The 23,541-nt window shown below is 38.2% G+C and overlaps 2 protein-coding genes across 3 annotated transcripts; one reads left to right on the top strand and one right to left on the bottom strand.

The window, feature by feature from the left end:
• Nucleotides 1–418: 418 nt before the first annotated feature.
• LOC103708649 (transcriptional activator Myb-like) lies at nt 419–11,612 on the top strand. 2 transcript variants are annotated; one of them, XM_017843208.3, is made up of 10 exons: nt 420–540; nt 678–798; nt 1,696–1,750; nt 2,110–2,167; nt 3,169–3,263; nt 3,348–3,451; nt 6,067–6,195; nt 7,650–7,813; nt 7,895–8,779; nt 10,298–11,612. In XM_017843208.3, coding segments are annotated over exons 2-10 (1,611 nt in total). In that variant the 5' UTR covers nt 420–540; nt 678–679; the 3' UTR covers nt 10,300–11,612. The 2 variants fall into 2 exon arrangements, with proteins under 2 accessions (XP_017698696.2, XP_017698697.2); XM_017843207.3 differs by having other exon boundaries at nt 419–540; nt 7,650–8,779.
• Nucleotides 11,465–18,765, bottom strand: LOC103708648 (catalase isozyme 2). The gene is made up of 8 exons (XM_008793678.4): nt 18,613–18,765; nt 16,889–16,985; nt 13,930–14,207; nt 13,055–13,831; nt 12,857–12,946; nt 12,197–12,264; nt 12,002–12,095; nt 11,465–11,821 (listed from the first exon to the last, which is right to left on the bottom strand). The coding sequence occupies exons 1-8, from the start codon at nt 18,625–18,627 to the stop codon at nt 11,762–11,764; spliced, it is 1,479 nt and encodes a 492-aa protein (XP_008791900.1). The 5' UTR covers nt 18,628–18,765; the 3' UTR covers nt 11,465–11,761.
• Between the last annotated feature and the right edge of the window lie 4,776 nt (nt 18,766–23,541).

Here is a 23,541-nt window from a genome sequence, read left to right as displayed (position 1 = left end):
GAGGGCTGGGTTCTATCCCAGTCGAACTCGACTTCCTAATTAAAAAAATCTCACCATAAACTCGCTTATTTAGGTAATTTAATAGCTGATACGACGCCGCCGTTAGCTGCGTTATTTCAACGGCGACTCCTGCTTCCTACTTATCGCTTTCCTTCCAGCGCACGCTGCGTGATTCCGAGAAGCTTTCAAAACGGAATTCGGGCTGTATCTTTGGCACAAATGAATGATTCCCCTTCTTTCGTAAATTTAACCGTTGGATCTCGCAATATCCGCTTTGAGGGTTGTGTAAAAATTGGGGGAGATACGAGCCAACGGTTGAGATTGCGAAAGAAGACCAATCATTCTTTCGCACGAAAGATACAACCCGAAACCAGAGGCGTACTCAAAACATATGTATACTACCGTTACCTATGCCTCTCGTTCCTCTCTCTCTCTCTGTATGTGTTTTCCCGCGATATCTCGCCGCCTGAGTCTCTCGGCGCCGAAGGGAGATTTTTTTTTTAATTAAAAAAAAAACAAAATCCTAACGGTCTATTGGAGGTATATTTCAGACGCTCTCTTTGGATCTTGTGTTCTGTTTTTGGTTTTGATTACAGGAGAATATCGATTTCGTTAAATCTTTTCTTTTTTTTATATATTAAATTCCCTGTTTCTTTGGTCATTGGAATCTAAATCAGGGATGGTGGAAGAAGTAAAGAAGGAAGACAGGAAGGATGATAGGATTCCGGAGATTTCTCTGCCATCGTGTTCTCCGGATTCAGATTGCAGTTGCGAGATGACTCCAGGCACTATTCCTGGGTAAAAATCCTTCTTTTTTTAATCCTTTCCCCGCTTTCTTTCCGGGCAAGTTTCACTTGTTATCTGTTTGATCTACAACAAGTACAGAAATTTCGATGTTTTTGCCTTGGAAGTTGCTTCTTTTTAGAAAGATCGCATCTTTTCCATACGTGCTTCGATTTGCGTGGAAAAGACTGCATCTTGTATAATTATATACGAAGTTCATATATACTTATACATAGTAATAGCTTGTTTTTTTTTTTTGCTTATTTTCTATTTAGAGCAGATAGAGTAGAGAATTTTTGACACTTTGTCCTTGCAAGTTAGATATTTTTAGGAAGATTGCAATGTCTATTAACTTGTTTTGATTTATGTGCAAAAGATTGCATCCTTTTTTTTTGGTACAGAAGATTGCATCTTTTTTGATGAATAGTTGAGAGATAGTAGTTCATACATACATAAATACATACATACATACATATATATATATATATAGTGTCACATCAGTAGCTACTGGTTCAGTCTTGAGTTCAGATAATCATAGCTTGTCGATTTGTGTGTTCTCTTGAACTGTATATTCTTTCAGTTGTTAACCTCTTGAGGACAAAACTGAATTAGGTGAGTTACTCTTATTGTTTTGACAAATCGCCACTGTTTCATTTTCAGATTAATGTCTTTAGGTGAGTTACTCTTGTTGTTTTGACAAATCGCCACTATTTCATTTTCGGATTAATGTCTTTTTCGTCACACTACATGAATATCAATCTTCTTTCTTTATTTGCTATATTTCAGCTGTTTGTTGTGCATGAATTAGCTTGGGATATGGCATCTTGCTATTTCTCCATTCCATGCCACCTGGGATTGTGAGGTTCATTGCATGATAGGCATCATACTGATAATTGTGTTCTTATTTTTCAGGAGAATGAGTGGTCCAACTAGGAGATCAACAAAGGGAGGCTGGACAGACAAGGAGGTGAGTAGTTTTATGTGCCGGTGTATCATAATAGTTTCTTTTGATAGGCATATACAGTTGTTAGCCCGTATAATCTTTACTCTTGGGTTTTGAGAGGAAAAAGTTTGAAGTATAATACCATCAAATTAACCACTGCATGCAACTGAGATTGCCAAAAGGGCCTAAAGAAGCAGCCGGTCCTTTCTTAGATTTTCAGTTCCTTACACAAATGAGTTTCAGTGCATCATATGCCCTTGTTTGGTTAAACAATGTTTACTCTGATTTCCAGAAAACACAAAAAAGAAAAAGAGGACTTCAAGAAATGACACTGTCATCATTAATTCATCATTTTATTAATTGAATTTCCATAACTTGTACAGGATGATCTTTTGGTTGAAGCTGTGAAGCAATTCAATGGGAAAAATTGGAAGAAAATAGGTAAAAACTGTTCTGATGGTTTAACTTTAACATATTTTGGCATGTTTCCAAGTATCCTTATTGTGCATCATGTTTTTTCCTCAGCCAACAAAATTATATATGCGACATTTTCTACATTTGTATTTGATACTGCTGTGCCAATACTTTTAAATGCATGGCAAGGTATAACACAAAATGTATAAATATAAAGTGTAATTTAACTTTCCACCCAATATACTCCGTTCTTAAGCACAGAAAGTTTACATGTTTAGAGGTAATTTCATATATGTAAAAAACCATTATGGAGTTTGAATTCTCATCTAGTCTTCTATTAGATGGACAGTCCATCTATTGATATTTAGAACTTCTGGTCTGCTGTTATTCTTTTTATTGGTTTTCTCCTTGCCTCTCTGCATTCTCAATCTCTTCATTCCCTTTATATGCAGTTGGTTCATGTTTTACTTGGCATGCCTCCTCTATTAGGCTGGGTTGGGTTTCTTTGTCACTTGCCCCTCCCCTTTCACTCTCTATCTCCCTATGTCTGTAATGCTTTAAACTTCTTTAGGTCTGCTTGGTGATACCGCCTAACTTTCCATGAAGTGGTGTTCTGGATAGCTATTCTGATTGTATCACAAGCCTAATTCCCATGTATCCTTTTCTTCCAATGACCAAAACTGGTGCATTATTCCAGTTATTTGGGGTTCGCCGTTTGAGAATGGCTGTACAATACAGTCATTTTTGCTTGTTTTTACTTGATTCTTATTTATCTTGACCACAGAAATTAAGTGTTGTATGTAACTACGAACCTCCGTGCTACTTTTTTCCCTACTCTTTTGTTCCATAGCTTTTTTTTTTAAAAAAAAAAAATTAGACACCTTCTTTGATATTCTTTGCTAATTAGGTATCTGGTGGACTAGAGAAATGATTTTTGTCCTCTAAACTATTATTTATTCTAATTAGAAGGTCAAAGTTTACCTATTTTCTTTAAAGCATTTCTCTGATGCGATTCCTTTCCATTTTAGCCGAACTTTTTCCAGGCCGGTCAGATGTTCAGTGTCTGCATCGTTGGCAGAAAGTTCTGAATCCTGAGCTAGTTAAAGGAACTTGGACCAAAGAGGTGCGTGTCAAACCTCTTAGCTACAAGATAATAAGGAAGTCTGCCATGATTATAGGTTGCATTAATGAGTCTGTGATATTTCAGGAAGATGACTGTATAATCAAGCTAGTCGCAAAGCATGGTTCTAAGAAGTGGTCTGTCATTGCAAAGTCTTTGCCAGGCCGCATAGGCAAGCAATGTCGAGAGAGGTATATAATGTTCACAACGGTTGTAGTATCTCATATGTTCAAGTAAAGCTGTGTATCTCACTTCTTTTAATAATTTTTGCTCTTATGAACCATGTGTAAGTATTTTTGTGTTTAAGTTCTTCCTGTTTCCTACTTTCCTTGAACTTATAATTTAAATGTGTCTCGTTAAGATTTGTTTCTCTATAACACCTGAATTTCTAATAAATGCAAGGCTCTTATCCAACCAAGAAGTCATTTGGAAGCTAAGCAAGTCATAAAATCTGGGACTTGGACAATCATCTCGTAGTTTCTAAGATAACTCTAGTGAATACATTCAACTTTTTCTAGGTACCAATGGGAAGAGGGATTTTAATTCAGGTTACTCAACAACGAGGACTAAATAAGGAAGAATTGGCTGGAGGTGATGGTGATGATTAAAAATAAAGCCCATCGGGAGTCTTTCCTCTGCGTTGGAACCCACAAAATGTTGGATCCATATAGTTGATTGTGGATTGATGGGATAAGGTGCTTGTGCATATTCATGTTTATAGGAAAAAAAAGTACATCTAATCACCATACAGCTGATCCCAAGAAGATGGCATTTGGCCTGTTGCTCATGCATATTTATTTTCAACGACTATAAAATTTTCATCTTGTTCTCTTTTTTTGGATGGTTGACTTTCAAGATCTTCTTCGTAGGAGATAGAATAAGTATTCTGGAAACATTCTTTCAAATATTTTAGCCTTTATCCTGCATTTTTTGCAGCAACAAGAATAGAATTTTAGTTGATTTCAGCTGTATGTAGTTGCCAATTTCAGATTCCTTTTCTCAAGTAATGCTTTCTAAGATTGGTATACAACAGTATAATTTATAATATGAATGACCTTCATCATTATAACCATCACTTCAGCTATATCTTTATATCTAACACCTTCATCCAGTTATTAGTTTATAGAATCTTATTGCTTTCCTTGATTTAAAAGGGTTGCATTTTCCTTCTTTATCCACAGAAGATAGAGAAAGTATTAACTCAGACTGATCATTTGTTTGGCTTTTGACTTGGAATAGTTGATAAAGTTTGATTCTTGATGTGGTTCAGCAAAATGGAATCAAGTGAAATTAGTTAATGTCACGCCCCCACCTCCGCGGAGCACGTGAGGCACCCAGTGCCCACGTGGGAGCCACATGAGGGAGAAACACGGGGCTCCCCCACCAGATATTATCCGGTTTCGGGGCTTCACGCAAGCGTTCTTCACCCCTCCCCAGTTTTGTTTTCCTCCCACAACACGTCTGTAGGATTTGGAGACACCACCTCATATACCCAGGCTCTGGAACGAGTCTTTCCGATGTGAAACTATTGGGCCTCACACCCTTCCCACCATCGGACAAGAGCCGTCCTCGGCTCTGATACCAAGTGTCATGCCCCCGCCTCCGCGGGGCACGTGAGGCACCCAGTGCCCACGTGGGGGCCACATGAGGGGGGGAAACACGGGGCTCCCCTGCCAGATATTGTCCGGTTTCGGGGCTTCACGCAAGCGTCCTTCACTCCTCCCCGATTTTGTTTTCCTCCCAAAACACGTCTGCAGGATTTGGAGACACCCGCCTCATATGCCCAGGCTCTGGAACGAGTCTTTTCGATGTGGGACTATTGGGCCTCGCAGTTAATCTATGAGTTGATGGGTGATCTATGTTGAGGCCACAGGAGGCTTCACCATACTGCAATCTCGGTATGCAAGTAGTCATTGTGGAATCTGTTCTTTATGAGTTAATCATTCTCTGCTTCAGAAATTGAACAGTAGTGGAATTTGCTATGGGGATTTTCATGTAGCAGACACGTAGTAGACCTTTGAAAGTTTATAGCATATTGGATCCCCAAGCCTGGACCGAAATTGGAAGTTGCAGGAGTAGCAGATAGAAAGGCTTCATCCTTATTTACCTCTTTGTCATTGGGATGTAATCGCTTTTTACACTAGCAGTTTCAGTTCATCGGCAAGACCTTGTAGCTTTATAACAGGATATATTTCAGGGCAGCCTAGTATCTATAATTTTCCAATGGCAAATAACTTGTCTTTTCTGTTATTTTTCTCTTTCAATCTAATGTTAAGATTGTTATTTTTGATTCTTACAGCTAAATAAATTTGACAGAGTCGAAAGGTCGTTAACACATTTCTGTTCCAAGACTCGTTTCTCAGATGTTTTATTCACCCAGTTAGTAGGGCAATTCTTACTTGAACACATGATTTTGATGATGTCTGATTGAACACTATGTGAGGAGGGTTGTTGAAAGATGATCTTATGGGGATCAGGGATGAGATCTTGATATTTTGTAGACACCAGGAAGACAACTTGTGACCAAAAGGATGAACAAGTAAAAAAAAAAAAAAATAGGCTATACAGGCAGCAAAGTTTTTATGTATTATGAAATAACTAAACTCTAGATTATCATCAGATATTTAAGTAATTACATGATGTCATTTTTTTGCTTAAAGTTTAGTTTAGCCTTCAGAAAGTGAAAATTCCACAGAAACTCAAGCTTTATCACAAGTGACTTATTTATAGTCAATTTTGCATTTCTCAAGTTAAAAAAGAAATAGTCTTCCCCCTTGAGTACTGGAAACTCACCATTGTCTTTTAGGTGGCACAACCACTTGAACCCTGCAATAAAAAAAGATGCATGGACGCCAGAGGAAGAAGTGACTTTAATTCATGCCCACCAAATATATGGAAACAAGTGGGCCAAAATAACCAAGTTTTTACCTGGAAGGTATGTCTATTCTTATTTTCCATGTGTAAAATCTCTCGCATGTTTTCTATTTGCAAATTTTTGTTTGTTGCGATGCTGATGGCACATTTTCTTAAATAATCTACTGAATACTGGGCTCACATAGTTATGTTGTTGGTATCAGTTCACAGGGTGTTATACTGTTTGGAAAAGTGGACATAGAGAGCCTAGGCAGAAATTTAATGTTAAAAATTGCATCTGAAATGGCATGTGGAAGTTACATCTTTGTATACTGCTATTCATGTTTATTTTATGGAAATGTGTTGCATGCAAATGCCTTATACTCATCGCTTAATAGACAAGTTCTTAAACTTCAATTTCTGATATTTACTTCATTGGAGACCTCTCACCAAGGCCTTTGGTTATGGAGTGTATTTTGGTGTCTTCTTGAGCCACAATATTTCATCATTTTTCACTTTTTGACTCAAAAACAGAAAGAAACTAGAGAAGCGATAATATATTGTACAAAAAGGAAGAAACAGAAGAGACAAACATAGGAAAACTAAAATGCTAAAACAATGAACTTTGTCATTTTAGTACATATTATATTAAATTGGATTTATTGTTTATCTTATAGCTTTTTTTTTGTTACTTATCCATCATATTAGTTTTGATCATCTTGAAATTATTCTTCAAGTACAATATAAAGTTCAGCATCCAATAATGTTAAAATACAAAATTATGGAAAATAACTAAAAATGTTTATTAATTCATACTAGATATTTCATACATTTTAGGGGAATTCTAAATGATTTCATCCAATACTATATTCCAGAGAAATAAAAACAAAAATGCTTTGAATTTAACATGCTGAAACATATATATACATGTTTGACATCCAGCTCTTGTTTGGTATGAAAAAAACTCAGAACGTTCTGTTTTAGATATTTTTGAACCATGGTTTGGTCAATAAATAGAGAATCGATCCTTCTTTTCAATTCTCAGAAGTTTAATTATGTACCTTTAATAAATCCCAGCGCTAAATGGATAGGATAGTACTTGTTCTTTCTGATATAGTATGTCCACAAGTGGTATAATAATAAAGGCTTCTAAATATTTTATTTTCTAAAGCATTGTCTTGTGAAACAAAGTAGAAAATGTAGAAGACTACTGGTTTCAGTTAACTTTGAAGAGATATCTGATAAATGAGCATCAATGCATTTTATTCTTCATTAATGTTTGATTGGATAGTCTGCTAATTTGGTTATTTCATGGCATGTGGCGTGTGTTGACTTTGGTTTTTCATTTTAAGCTAGTTTGAGCATCCATGGAGGTTCTATTTACCTGATTGGCTGTTTGACTTTAGCAATATTTGAGATGCCATGAGATATTGATGTATCATTTCAGTTGATTTTTTTTAAAAAAAATATATATCTCATTATGTACACTCCCCTGAATATTTATTGGTGCATTTTTTGATGATTTGTATTTAATAGGGCAGATAACTCAATAAAGAATCATTGGAACTGCTCTGTAAAGAAGAAGTTGGACTCATATTTGGCATCAGGAATTCATAGTCGTCCGGTTGGAAATCCTGCTTTCAAATTGAACAGTCACCAAGAAAAAATGGGAAGCCTCAAATCACATCCTGCAAAACTAGGTACACCTGATCAGAAACCAAGTGTAGATAATCATTTTATGACTTCCTCGACAGGTTTTGATTTTCAAAATACCAGTATAGGAAGGAAGGAGTTGAGTTTGGACCCTTCTCTTATTGGAAATTCCAAATGTCTCAAAGTGGAAGATCAACATACTTCAACAGATGATACTGAATGCTTGAAGTCAGAGGTGAGACCAAGTCCAACAAGTGACCCTAAATGCAGGAAAGCGGAGGCAATTTTTTCTGCAAATCCTTCTGATTGGCATGAAGATAGAAGTCCATGTTCAAATGGCCAAACTAGTTTGTCATCCAGCACTGTGTGGCCATGTCATTTGACTGATTTGTGGCATGGAAATGATTCTGCTCGTGCTAATGTGACAGATGATTTGCATAGTACTCCTACACTCCAATCTAAGGCACATCCTTCTGTTTTTGATGGGTTTTGTTCGCATGTTCCATATAAAGAGTCCTCGAATCAGAGAAGACCTAAATCTCCAAAAATCTCTGAGGAGCATGCTTTTAATAAGAACAACTCAACGATCAAAAATATGGATCTAAATTATGAGACTGATATTTTAAAAATGCTAACTTTTGATTCAAGTAGTAATGGCATGGTTGATGACCATAACCAAGTTACCAGCACACCTCTAAGTTGTGATGGTGGAAATGTTGGCTCATTACCATACCCAGTTTTGCAGTTGACGCATGAAGGAAGTTCTCTTTCGGGCAAGAAAATATCTAAAACGGAGAGTTACATCCAACAAGCAAAGAGCCCAGTTCAGTACTGTACACCACCAATCGTTTCACCAAGTCATACTTATAGTCCAAGGGATCCAATATCTTATTTAAGGGCTTCAGCAAAGAGCTTCAAAAATACTCCATCAATTTTCAGAAGGCGCAGGCTTCTTGATCTCAGCAGAACTGATATTTTGAATGGCAAACAGTTTTCTCAGGCCTCTCATAACTGTAAGAAACCAGTTCTCTCTGATGCTACCAAATCTTTAGAGCGAAAACTAGAAGAGGAGTTTGATAAGGAGTTTAAATCTTGATTTTTATATTAGTAGCATACTGCTATCAGAATTGACTATCAAATATCTGCTTTAGTTTTTTAGTTTCATACCATGATTCAGTGTTAATCATTCTATCAACTCTTGCTAGCTTTTTTTTTTTTTCTGTTCAGTATCTGTATTTTCAATGTTATCTGACTAGCAATCAACGTTTCTATACTTTTCATGCTTAAGTATTCTTTACTGTTCCTTATATTGGAAAAGAATAATATGCGATAATGCTTTGCTATAGTGCCTTTGGTTCCCATATGATTCACCATTTTTGCTATATGAATTTGTTCCTACTAGTTTTGTATAGTTTAGCATGTTATTTTTGTTTTGTCATACATGTCATGACATGAAAGTAAACATGACCTGGTAGATGGTTACATGATGCGATAACAAATACATCATGCTATACTAGTTTCACAATATGAGAACATGTCATGCTTGTTTTGCTATACATGTCATAAGCATTGCTGCCTCCATGTGCCATTTTATTCTTCATGATCCTTTTGAAATGGTAAACGAGTTTTTTTTAGGACCAAAAAACTGATGAGGAGAAAATTAATTGCCCTGTCAGCATTCATCAAAAGGAGTTAACTGGAGATCCCCACTAAAGATAACATCCTTCACGAGTTTGTGTACTGATTATAGATCTTGTGAGCACCTACAGGCTATAGATGAGGTGTCGTAGGCACAAGGTATCTTGTTGAATGAATCTATATATGTGGCTTTATGCCTTGATTAACATATGTCCACTAGAATACTTGCTTTGTGGATTTGGTGGTGCAGTAGGCTGTATTTATTGTCTTGGAACCTTTGAAAGATTATTTGCGCAAGTGCTGGCAGGGACTAGCCACCAATCACAATTATAATCATTAGATTCAATTGTCACAGCCTGCTGAATGAAAGAAATAGGGCTGTGACCTAATCTTTGCTCAAAACTGGAAAAACTGTCACTGCCCGTCTGTATATTATATGTTGAGGCCTCTGTTGAGGTGTCATTTCCATCCTTCCAAACCACCCAAACCCCCTGACCATATTGGAATTTCTAATAATCTAGTTGTGTTCATATGTCCACTTGAAGCTTTTGGGCTTCATTTCTTGGCTTCCTTAAGATCCCATGCAGCACCTTCATGTACATTGAAATCTGGCTCAGTGAAATAAAGAAGAGAACTGAAAATAATTTTTATCAGTCAGTCCTATAGTAGAGGGATAAGATAAAAAAACAGCCAGTGAAATATCTGGTGTGATTTCAGCTTCTGCAATACAAAAACAAAGTTTTTGAGTTTCGACTAACCTTATTATTTCATTTTCAGCACTAACATATGGTTACTGTAGATAATGTATTGATCCTGAGAAGCAAGATGGTTACTGTAGATACAACATAATCTAAAGTTTAAACTTCTAATATTCTATGTTTTTCTTTTTGCAGAATTTCATATTCTGTCCTCAACCATCATTTTCATATCCTTGAGTTGCATCCAAGTTGGTTTCTTGCAGATGGTTATTTCCTCTCCCCTGATTGAGTAGAACTGATATCACTCAGAAGAAAGCCATGAGTTTTATTAGGCCCCTTAACCAGTTGCAAGCAGTCTGGTGCTATGCGGGAATATGAAGTTGCGGCAATATTGGATGCGCATTTGCTGTTTCCTGTACATTGGTGATTAGGAAGTTCATTGAGCATGTAAATAGAAGCACTAGATTCTGTAATCTTTAAAACTTTTTATCTGCAACTGAAAATGTTCGTGCATTTAATTTATTTTTCTCCACGGAGGTTTTTTTCCTTGAATCTGTCTGCCTGAAAATCCAAACTTTCCATACACTCTTTTCAGTTTTCTCCCACTCTTATTTCTCTATTGCAATGCCAGAGGCATGGTAGTGAATACATTTGGATTCCTGAAATATATGGGGAATGGTAGCGAACATTTTGATTCCTGGAGGATTTTCATATCCAGGAGAAATGGAGTGATACAAACTTAATTGTTTGGTTCTGTTTTAACTTAGTCCAGGGCTTGGGGTTTCAATTCCACACACTGCAACTGGCCCAGGGGATGACATGATGGCATAAGTGTTGTTGGGATGAAACTATGATATTAAGCCTTCAGATATCTGAACTCGCATTGATTACAATAAACAAATGCTGAAGGCTCAGAGAAATCTTTGCAGGTAGATACATTGTAAGTGCCTCTACATGCATAACCATACTTTTAGAAGTTGTTGTGTGGGTTGAGGCTGAGCCTTTTGTACCAAAAAGTCTGGAATATCTACGCATCGAATAATCTCTTAGCAATGACTGTGTCATCCATATTCAGAGAACTAGAACTGTCTTTCGATGAGTAATTCCACCTAGATCAACAGCTATCTTAAATAAGATAAAGCGAAGGATTCCCTCTAACAAGGTGTGCTAGTGGAACAAGAATATTTCAATTTCTGAAAGGATATCAATACAGAGTCTCTCCAAATCAAGTCTAGTTATTCATCAAAGAATATCTGTTCTCATCCTTGGTTTGATCAATGAAGTCAAGAGAGCATTTATGCCTTTGATCATTCGAACTATGGATATCGACACAAAATCCCTTGACATCAAAATATCACCACATGCCACTGCCACAAACAGAAGGTTCTTTTTGCTAGAGATAGTAATGTAAACCATAAGGTTATGTGGAACCCATGATTGGCTAGAAGAAAGTACTTCTTGGTTCTAGATTACAAGCAGAACCATGCACTTAAGATCCCATTTAGATTTACACATACAGCATGGTGCCATCATAATCACATTTTTGACAGGGTGACTACATTCAAGTAGCCTTATTCAGATGACGCGATCTCTGGTTTGGCATAGAAACATTATTCTCTGCATAAACATATAGTCTATGGCTTGGCATCCGCATCCATATCACATGCTTGGTTTGACATTGAGGCGGTTTGCTACCTTCTGACCGAGCGAAACATCACACTGCACCCACAAAGCAATAATAAGGAATCAAGGCAGGGAAAATCCAGCATGCTTGTTTAGATCTGATGATTTTTTTCAGATTTCATTCAGCATTGTTTTGATAGTTAACTGTAGTGGCAGTTTGAGCAACAGGGAGATGTTCTTGCAAAGTTCTAGCATTGTGTTAGAGTGGAGCCTCACCTGCGTCAGATATGTGATCCAGATGCTACGGAGTTCATGGCTGACCTTTGGGTGACCCAATGACTCAGCCCATCGGCGAACGAAACGCTCTTGCCTGAGAAGAAGATGAGGCAGTTTACATGGTAAGAAATTTGAACATGCTATCCGTTTGTCATGCATGCATTGGAAATGGATGGAATGCAGCAATCACGGTACCTATCAGGCGCCCAGGAGCGGTATCTCTCCCCGGGTTGCTTGAAATCATTTTGCTTGGGGATTACAGTCTGCGTTGATGAAACAAATGGAGACTATGAAATCAGGTGGTAGAAGACTTCCACATCATAATGTAAAATATACATAAAAAAATTATCAATAGAAAGGCATAGAAAAAATCAGTTATTTTGTTTGGTTTTTAGACATTCTTATTAGAAACTCTCTTCATTTCGTTTATATGTTATCTAAATCATTTCTCTGAGAAAGTTGGCAAGTTAAACCTTCTAGGTCAGCAAAAGGCATTCCAGGAGAAATGAATGGTTATAGAATCATCTTGTTGCTGCTTATTTATGGGCAGAACAGATATTACTCTTCTGAAGATTAGTCAAACATGTTCAAAGAAATGATGCACTGGGAATTGGAACAAAATTCTGGATCAAGATTTTCTGATGTTTTAGATACTCAATTCAGGTTGTTCTGTTCTTTTTTTTTTGGAAAAACAAAAACAGTTGTGCAAGCATAAAACCAATAGTTGCTGCATTAGGAGGACTAGAATAAGAACTGGAAGAAGAATTCCAAGACACCACCAAACAATGCAGAGTCATACTATAGCACAGAAGATCAGCAACATATCAGACTAGATAATTTCGATGAGGACCTCACCTTCTCACGCTTGCCGGTAACTACGCGGGAAGGAATGGGGAACCTCTCTGCATGTCGAAGGGGATCATGCCTTGAAGGGAAGTAATCCACCTTTCAAAAAAAAAAAATAAATAAAAAAATCAGTCACCTCTTCAGTCTAAGAACAAAGAAGGAATAAGGAACCATGCATCAAATGGAGACTAGACATGAAAAGATCACCTCCTCGTTCCTCTGCATGAAATTCATCAACCCATCGAACTGATTGTTGTGGAAGGCACATTTCGGCGCATTCACCGGAAGCATTAAATAGTTCGGCCCGAGCCGGTACCTCTGAGTGTCAGCATAGGCAAAGACTCTGCATTGAAGCATCTTATCATCGGAGTAATAGATCCCGGGCACGACGAGCCCTGGGCCAAATGCTAGCTGCTCATTCTCTGCGAAGAAGTTATCGATGTTCCGGTTCAAGACCAGCCTGCCGACCGGCTGGAGGGGCAGCAGGTCCTCAGGCCAAGTCTTGGTATCATCGAGGGGGTCGAAGTCGAAGCGGTCCTCATGATCAGGATCCATGACCTGAACATAGAGCTTCCATTCAGGATAATTCCCTGAGGCAATAGAATCGTAGAGATCCTGAGTGGCGTGGCTGTGGTTCTTGCCACCAACAACTATTGCCTCTTCTTCCAGCAAACAGCTCACTCCACAAGTTGGCTTCCAGTGGAACTTCACGTAATGGACCTTTCCCTCCCTGTTGATGAAAGTGTAGGTGTTGACACCAAAGCCTTCCATGTGCCGGTAGTCCGACGGAACACCGACATCATCGAAGAGGAAGAAGAAGGTGTGCAAGCTCTCAGGGTGGTGCGACAGGAAGTCGAAGACCCTCCAGTACTCCTGGATGTGGGACTTGGGGTTTGGTTTGAAGGCATGGATCACGTCGGGGAACTTGATGCCGTCACGGATGAAGAACACTGGGAAATTGTTTCCCAGGAGATCCCAATTGCCCTGAAGTGGATGTACAAGACAATGGAACAGTGGCATAAGCAAAGCATGAGCATGTTTGCTTAGTTATATTGATGAAATATGGAGTCGAAATGCATTACCTCCCTGGTGTAGAACTTGACGGCGAAACCGCGAGGGTCTCGAATGGTCTCGGGGCTTCCCCGTTCATGGATGACGGTGGAGAAGCGAAGGATGATCGGAGTTTGGACGCCGGGTGCCCGGAGAAAGTCGGCGCAGGTGAGGTGGGTGACATCGTGAGTGCATTCGAAGAAGCCCTTGGCGCTGGCGCCCCTCGCATGAACGACACGCTCCGGGATGCGCTCCCGGGCGAAATGCGCGATCTTTTCAATCAAATGGTAGTCCTCCAAGAGAATGGGTCCTGCGCAAGATTGGAAGCCATCAATTAGATTAATACCCAGGACCAAAGCTTGGAATTGCTTATGGATGCACATGTGCCGGGCTCGGATAAGCAAAACTTTAAACCCATATGGGATTTTTTCGGCCTATATTATAAGATCTATATATATCATAGATTCTTTCGACAAATCTTCCTATTCAGTTTTTTAATATTTTATTTTTTGATTCTTTATACTTAACTAATTTAAATCATCCGATTTACCAAAAAAAATTAAGAGGCCCTGACCACCTATTTTCTGAGATATAGAAGGAAATAGATAACCCAATTTAGGCGAAAATTAGGACCAAGGGCTCGTTTGGTTCGCAGGAAAAGGAGGGGGGAAAGTGTGGTCAACGGGAAAGTAATGAAATGCCTCTTGTTTGGTTGGAGTTTTCAAAGGAGAGAGATGGGAAAGTTGTATTCTCATGGGAATATGATTCCCACATTTCATGGGAAAGTCTTTCCCATGAGAAACATGGGAAAGTTACTTTCCCATGAGGTGGGAATCACTCCTTTTTTATTTTTTTCCCAAAAAGACCCTTCAGCATTAAAGAAGCATTAAAGAGGCATTAAAGACCTAATTTTTATTAAGGGTATAATAGGAATTATACATAACTTTCCTAGGAAAGTGGATGGTCAACCAAACATAAGCACTTTGGAAATTTCTCACTTTTTCATGGTTAACCAAACATGCCAAAAGTACTTTCCTAGGTATCCTCTTTCTAGGAATCTGATTCTCAGGAATCATATTCCTAGGAGGGAAAATACTTCCCGCGAACCAAACGAGCCCCAAGTGCCATCGTTCCTCTGGGTTGGACAGGCTTGAGCTTACTCCAAGTTCTAATTGTATTTCAAAATTATGGGCCGTAATTTGATACAAGTGGAAATAGGTTGAAGTGGTATATGTTAAGCATCGTCTGTCGACTTTGAATCAAGCTGGCCCGGTAACCAGACTAAATGCATGCGAACTCACTGCATCTACTCTCCTAATCACTCTCTCTTTAGGGTAGGCATGTTAATGAGCCGAGCTGCTCCGGCTTGGCTCAGGCTAAGCCCGGTAAAAGCTTAGCTTTTTTTGTCAAACGGACTTGAGTCTAAAATGAAACCCGTTTAAACCCAAGCTTGAGTCTGAGTAGCTCACGAGCCCATTTGGGCTCGTGACTTAACACTGCCTGGAGTCTTCCCTCCTCTCCTCCCATATCGTTCACCGCCACCATTCCTCTTTGGCGTTCTCTTTTCTTCTCTTCTTTTTTCCTAAACCTTTTAGCCTTCCTCTCTTCTTCCCTCTAGACTCTCCAGCGATGGCCATAGAGAACGGCAAGGGCGATCGGGGCCTTGTCGTGAGCATCGGCGAGACGCTAATCGACTTCGTGCCGACGGTTGCCGGCATGTCGTTGGCCGAGGCCTCGGGATTTGTCAAGGCCCTTGGCAGCGCCTCGGCCAACATCGCCATCGCCGTCTCCTGCCTTGGCGGCTGCTCCGCCTTCGTCGGCAAGCTCGGCGACGACGAGTTCGGCTGCATGCTGTCCAGGATCCTCCGCGACAATGGCGTTGTCGACGCCGGTGTCACGTTCGACTCCAGCGCCCGCACCGCGCTTGCCTTCATCACCCTCCGCGCCGACAGCGAGCACGAGTTCATGTTCTACCGCAACCCGAGCGCCGACATGCTTCTCACCGGGGCCGAGCTCAATCTTGATCTCCTCAGAAGGGTATGCACAAGTCTAGATCTCTCTCTCCTTCCTTCTTTTCTATTCTTCGGTTCTTTTTAGAATTTTACTAGGCCGTTTTCTTTTGTTTTTTATTTTCTTGAAAGTGTCTTTTGGCTCCCAAAGTTTGATTTTACTTGTTAATGGTTTTTATTCTGTTGAATCTAACTGCACTTTTAATGTATACCTGGATCTGAGCTCCCTAAGTTTGAGCTTGTAATTGAAACAAATTTTACGAGTTCGAACTTTTGCTTTGCCAAGTAAGCCCGAGCTCAATATAGAGCTCGGTACCAAGCCCGAGCTCGAGCTTCTGTGAAACGAGCTCGAGCCTCCCAGGCTCGGGCTCAGTTCGGCTCGTTAACAGGCCTACTTTAAAGTGTGCTTGCATGTGCGCGTGTGCGTGTGAATTATTTTGTCAAAGACCTTGACTGAGTTTTTAAGGAGCTAGGTATATATGCACAGGTACGTGTCACTAATCTACATGTGTTGTTTGTAATGCGCTTAAACTATATTTATTTTTAATTGGGCTTGGGGCTGAAATTATTTAAAATTTGATATTTTCTGTGTCCAAAGCTGATGAGAAAATATAGTAGATCAGCTTACACCTTTTTGTTTTAGTTGGCTTTGGTAGGTATTTTGCTGGATCCAAAGTTGGCCTGATATAAGTATGGATTTCTCAAGAAGCACATACAATTGTGTGTGTCTCTTTTTTTTCCTTTTTTTTTGACATACATATCAGTTAAAGGAAGAAAATCCACAGTGCATGGTGCACCTAGGAGATCTGGTATATCTAATCTGTGGGTCATCTTTTTTTGAACACGTTGTGACATACACTAGAGAAGAATGAACAGCAAATAGATTGTGATGGATATTTTGATAGAGAATACATCTAAAATAGAGAGATGATATGTATTCATAGACATGGTTTACATATTTGGCGAAAATAAAAAAAGTTACCTCTTGCTCCAACCGTTAGTGCCTGGTCATCGTTCCAAACGGGCCCACCAGCATTGGTGGTCGTATAAGTGGTGTCAAAAGAACTTGATGGACGAAACTGAAAATAATAAAAAAATATATCATCATCAATATCAAATTAAAAGATACCTAACCAAACCAAACTTAGGTGGAAATAAGTATAAGGGCTTGATTAGATTATTTTTTTTACAAAATTAGGTTGAAAATTTTATAAAATTTATAGATCGGGCCACCACAACTAGAAAATCATAGGCTACATGTTGGTTAGCCCTATATATATTCATGGAATACCCGAAAATAGTTTTGGATTCAAGCCGGTCCACTCTAAAGCCTGTTATCTTGCTGGTTGTAATGGTTCATTCCATAAAAATCCTATAAAATTTAATCTTTATTTCAAAAAGAAAAACGCAGGATGGTACCTGCCAGCTAAAACTAAAAATTCAAAAAAAAAATCTCAAAAAGAAAAACCTAAGAACCTATAAGATGAGAAATTTTTCAAATAATATTGTTAATTATTTAACACCACCTACCTTGAAAATTTATCAATGGAATTATGTTAGTCTTGCTGGTGGTGTGGTCTTATCATCGATTGCATCATGAGCTGTCGCAGATGCTGCTTGCTACCGAACCCAACTTCCAGCCCTCACGTGCATGACATGTGGGGACCGAAGTAAGGAATGGGGCGATGCGTTCAAGGATTTTTACAATACATCCCTGTTCAACTATTGGTCAAATCTCATTTCCAAATATCCATAGAAATTATAGTTGGAATGATATGGCTATTTGGAAAGAGACAAAATATAGAAGTATTTTATTCAGAATAATGTTTAGTATACTACGCCAATTTAAATTTTTCTTGAGCTACTAGAGGCATAACCCCTCTTAAATCACATAAACCATACTCTTTTATTTGCATCAAAACTTTGGATAACAAATCTACTAGCTATAGGCAGGGTCTGTACCTAGTGTTGATACCTTGCGGAGGCCGTCAGCAAAAAAAAAAAAAGAAAATTTTTAGACTGATACCATATTTCATACTCCTGAATACATCCTTGATCATTTTAATAAAAAAAAATATTAATGATTTTTAGTAAGATTATGTTGTTAGTACTTGGATAAGTAGGTTGGACATGTACCCCGTTGCACAAGCTGTAATTAGCCCTCTTGTTGCATGATCTGATCTATAGTACACCAACCGTCACTAAGAGAAAATAATGATACTCACTCAACCCTATAATTTGAGAAAATTATAGGTGAACAACTACTTCTTGGTCCTTCAAGTGTGACGCATGAGATTGTACCATCGGAGAGGGTGCTAACTTTAAAATGAATACTAAGATAGGAACAAGGGTGATCATCAACATTCTTGTACGATAAAAGATCTAAGAACACCATCCCTTATTTTGCTGATCATCATTTTATATGTTTTTTTCTTTTTCTTACAACTATGAAATGAAACAAAGGCAGGATTAGATCTATACTTTTTTTTCGTAGAAAATTTTACCAGCCTGATCAGTTGACACACTTAGTGATAGAAACAGAAGAAAGAGAACAGACACCACCAATTCTTCAAGCTTGGTTATCTGAACACGGCAAGCGAGTTGGAGAAGTGTGCTGTGCTTCTTCAACTCTCGCCTTGCGCAGATGGGAATCCAAGCTTTCATGGTGAGAGGTTGGAGAGAAGAAAAGGTGGTGAAAAGCTATACCTTGTAGGGATCCATGGCTTCTTGGGACTAGAAGTTGTGAGCCTCCTTGTGCTACTCTCCCCTCTTCTCCAGGGTGTTCATATAATGTAAAGGTTCGTCTCCCCTCACCACCCGGTTAGCTTTGCATCTCACTCTGGCCTCCGTGGCCAGAAAGAAAGAGAGCGCACTTGGACCGAATGAGGGGTGGCAACCCCCACATGCCGGTGAGCCAATCTAATTGTGGATCGTAGAATGATGGCACAAAATAACCGGACGTGTGCTCGATCTCTTTTTTTTTTAATGCACAAAAAAGCTAATGAGGCAGGTGATTGTATGAATTTTTTAATGGAGCAAGACTAATTGACATATACTGATGTAACCTTTTTCAAGAGATTCGTCTCTTGAAGGACCTATGTGATGCCATCTTTTTGGAGCATAAACTATAGTCTAGCTGTATGGCGATTAGGTCTAGTAATTGTTTTCTCCATAGTAATTTTACTGTAGCTTGATCTAATCTTTTGGGTGATTAAACTGTTATGCCTTCTTCCAATCTTTTGGATAAGATCTTATTTGGTAATACAACGACATAATCTCTTTTTTTTTGCTTCCAAGCCCCACAACGCAATTAGAGAGAAGCAATTATACCACAATACAGTCCACAGCTAACACATGGGAAATTCTTACTTGATTTGTTCTAGCGAGTAATTAACATATGCTAATGCGCAAAAAAGATTTAACTTTGACATTCCTTAGTGATGAGTACTTGGTCTGTTATGAGAAGCCAGGGATGCATAATATAATGCCAAAGATAAAATGTAGGAGCATATGTGATGCATCTATGGCACAAATCAAGTGGTGCTATTACATCGGAGAACGTTCTTGTCCAAAGATTACTCTTCCAATAATATCAAAATGCAGAGAAATTTGCATCAGTATTTCGCACCTGCAAGCATGCAAGAAGCCCAGAGGCCAAGAATTATAAGTGACTAAACACCTTTTTTTTTTTTTGTTCCCAGTACAAGATAGTCTTGAACTCCTCATTAATGGGATATGTGCCCCGGAGCACCATAGACAGTTCATTGGATTCAAGCCGTTCATTAACTTTTCAACATTTTGTTTCTTTAAACTTTTACCAAGAAATACTTTTCAACTTTTGAACAGTGAATCCAGTATCCTCATACCATTCCACAGGAATAATCTCTCAGTATCGTGTGGGCCGCCGAGGGGCTGGCTATCATCGATCTTAGCCTAATGCTTACGGAGACACCTCGTGAGGTGTCTGATAAGATTCTCGCTCAATTATTTGCAACCTACCATATCGCTCTATGGCCCAGGAATGGGGGACATATGTCCTCTAGTATAAGCGGTGCAGTTTGTTAAATATTATAATGCACGAGCCCAGATTTGGCACCACCAGTTGGGTACTCTTTTTTTTTGTTTTCTAAACCCCGTGAAGAAAAGTTGATGGCTACGTGGGATGTTGTAAAGCAATAAGCTCATAAAAAAAATAATAATAAAGTTGGTACATGCATTACTAGGCAAGTGTAGAAATAGAGGAGTGCTATGATCTACATCAGAAACATTTATTGTTATTTTCTTCTTTAGGGTGCCGTAGGTAGAGGTGGGGGTGCGTTAAAAGGGCTGAAGGAACAGCTGAAGGAGCTGTTAGGCAAAATATTCATCATATTTAAATCCTGTTTGAAGAGCTTTTGGAGGGCCAAAAAGCAGAATTGAAGGAACAGCTGAAGGAGCTGTTAAACAAAATATTCATCAGATTTAGGTCCTGTTTGGGAGATCTTTTGGAGGGCCAAAATGCCCTCCAAAAATACTTTTAGATAAAAAATGATATATGATAAAATTTTCGGAAAATTGTTTCAGCTTTTGCGGAAAGCTGAAAATAGCTTTTGGGGAGAAGCTCCAACTTGGACCTTTTCGAAAATATTGTTTTCAGCTTTATCGGGAAGCTGTTTTTTGAACCAAAATACTCTAATTTAAATCACACTTTTTTCCCCAAAACCCTTATCCTGTCTCTTCCTTTCTCCCTTTCCCTCTCAATCTTCTTATTCCTTTCTCTCTATTTGTTAGGGAGATAAATGGTCATTAGAATGATGAAAAATTAATTTACACTAATAATTATAATATTTTATATATTTATTATTATATTATACTATAAATATAATATTATATTATATTATATCATAATACATTGATATGTTATGTTAAATAATTTAATATTATATTAAATTATTATTCTATAATACATAATGTTATAATACTATATTATAATAATATTATATTACATTACATTAATATTAAACTATATCATATATTTATGTATTAATACATATTATATTATATAATGTTCTATTATATAATACTGGTAATGTCTTTTATGGTCATTTTGTCACATAAAAGTAGTTTCTCAGTTTGTTTACCAAACACATGTTAAAGTGCCACAGCACTTTAGAAATGTAGTTACCAAACAGCAAACAGCTTTTTATAAACGCTCTGCTTCAAACAGCTCTACTTCCAACGGCTCTACTTCCAAAAGCTCTACTACTAACAGCTCCCCAAACAGGGCCTTAGTATTTCTTCTTGAGGGTGCTCCTGTACTATTTGTGAAAAAAAATGACAATCTTCAGCATTGCATAGATTATTGAAAAATAAATGGAGGTAATGGTGCGGAATAAATACTCTTTACCGAGAATTGATGATCCGTTCGATCAATTGCAATGGGCACAAATCTTTTCAAAAATTGATTTTTGCTCCATGTATCATCAAGTAAATATTGGCGATACATAGTTATAAATCACAAGTTATCTAACTCAGCCTGGTAAGTTGGTGGAAATATAACGAAGTATCTCGAACAGGAGAGTCTCGAGGAAGTTGAACTATGTGCTAGCATAGCTAATTTGTCATTATTCTTGTAAAAGATTTCAGCACATTTAATTCCCTAATTTCAGCTCATTTGTAAGATAAAGAGAATTTCTTGCAAAATATATCAGTACAGACATAAGATTACAGGTCAAGGACACATGACTATATTGAAAAATATCTTAGATTGAGTTTGAGAAGGGAGGATACAAATTATAGTTCTTTTTCTGAGAAATACGGTAGGGATGTAGAGGTTTTCAAATCTTGGATCTCTCTTAAGTGATGAGAAAGGGTACCAGTTCACTGAGAGATGAGGTTGATTGATATTTGTATTCAGAGTTTCATAACCTAATTTTGTAAATTTGATGCTTTCTTTCTTTGCATATACATGTCTCTTTTTTTTAAAAAAAAAAATTCTGATGAGGAAGAAAAATATTTTTGAGTAGTTCATGCATGAAAATTAAAATAAAATATGGGATCGTCTTAACTTATGTTGCAAGTTTTTAATAATAAAACTGGCAACTTAAACTCAAGTCTTGCTTTTATTAATAATTTAATTTCGGGGGTTAGGGATATTGGGAGAAAGCTGCAGTCCTCGATCCATCAAGTAGTCCGTCTCCTATTTCTACTTAAGAAAAAGAAAGATTAAGCATTACTTCTAATGTTCAATTTATGAGAAGTGGCCACATGAGTAATATTATATTTACACTTTTAAAAAAAATAAACAAAATAAAAATAGGTGAGGATGCTAAATAGTATAGTTGGTAAAGCTACTAAAAGTTGGTAATCCAATCTTCCCTCGATTTTCATCCCACTTTTATCCATTCTAGTTCTCAAAAAATAAAATTAGATCTAGAGTTCACATATTCGTGTGGAATACAACATCACGGCCAAAAAAATATTCTCTCCTAAACCAAGAAGTTAACTTTGTTTCATGGGTAAGATATGAACCATTTCTAGATGCATCCATCAACAGTATTATCGACAGAATTTTGTAATCTTTTGTATAACATGGACCTAAGACACTCCCTTTTTTGTGGGAAAGTACAAGCGGAGGGATTGATATCCCTGCAAATACCTATAAAATATTTTTTTTCTTTTCCAAAATAAGATTATTTTATGAAATATGTTTGACAATTTTTTTTTCTTGACATCAGGCACTTTGAAAAGAAACGGTTTGGAACAAAGAGCATGTTGACTACCGAGGTGATAGTACAATTGGAACGGAGCTTTGTTTCCAACAGAGTGACTCAAGTTCGATGATTGCCCGTTGGGAACGCTACCAGTCCTCTGGTATTGAGGCAGTGCTGAAGTAACGTACTCACACATGGGTTTGCTTGGTGGGGAGGATATAAGAAACTTTTTATCTAAAAAAAAAACAATCAAAGGGCATATTCCAGAGGGGAGATCGGTGGGAAATGCACATGCCCTTGAAAATAAACCGCCTGTCTTCTTCATGCACCATTTTTTTTTCTTTTATTGGGTACAGAGATCCAAAATAGCCATCGCAGATGAGAGCAACGGGTCGCAATTTATAAGAGAGGCTTGACTTGGAAGAAGAAAACGAAATACGAACAATCGTGCCGGTCGTAATAAATCGACCTGAATGGGACCAGCTTCATTTTTGAACGCGACACAGAGGAAGAGATGAGAAGGCCAACAATCTTAATTGGGTGTCCGGCTCCGTCATTATTTCATCACTCCGACGCGCTTCTTATCTTCCCACTGCTCCCCCGACCCTTGGGTTTGATTCTTGTGCACCCTCCAATTTTTGCGGCATGTTCAACAAAAAATATCCAATTCCTTTCGTCTTGTTCATGCCATGTGGAACCGTAACGTTAGTGCCATTCTTGGACAAAGTGGGACCCGTCGGATCGGACCACGATTGATTCAACTTGGAGTAGAACATTTTATTACGCCTGTGCAGGAATCAGCTCATCATCTCTTTCTCTTCGGATAAGATAAAACCATCAATGCTGATGCGGCATAACTACATTGGTCAAGATGGTAGATTGCAAGCCACATCAAATACGTCAAAGCTGAAGCTGAAGTGCAGGAAACTTGCTATCATGCTCT

Source organism: Phoenix dactylifera, chromosome 17 (genome assembly GCF_009389715.1).
Source record: "Phoenix dactylifera cultivar Barhee BC4 chromosome 17, palm_55x_up_171113_PBpolish2nd_filt_p, whole genome shotgun sequence".
NCBI classification, from domain to species: domain Eukaryota; kingdom Viridiplantae; phylum Streptophyta; class Magnoliopsida; order Arecales; family Arecaceae; genus Phoenix; species Phoenix dactylifera.
This window is presented reverse-complemented; position numbering and strand designations above follow the sequence as displayed.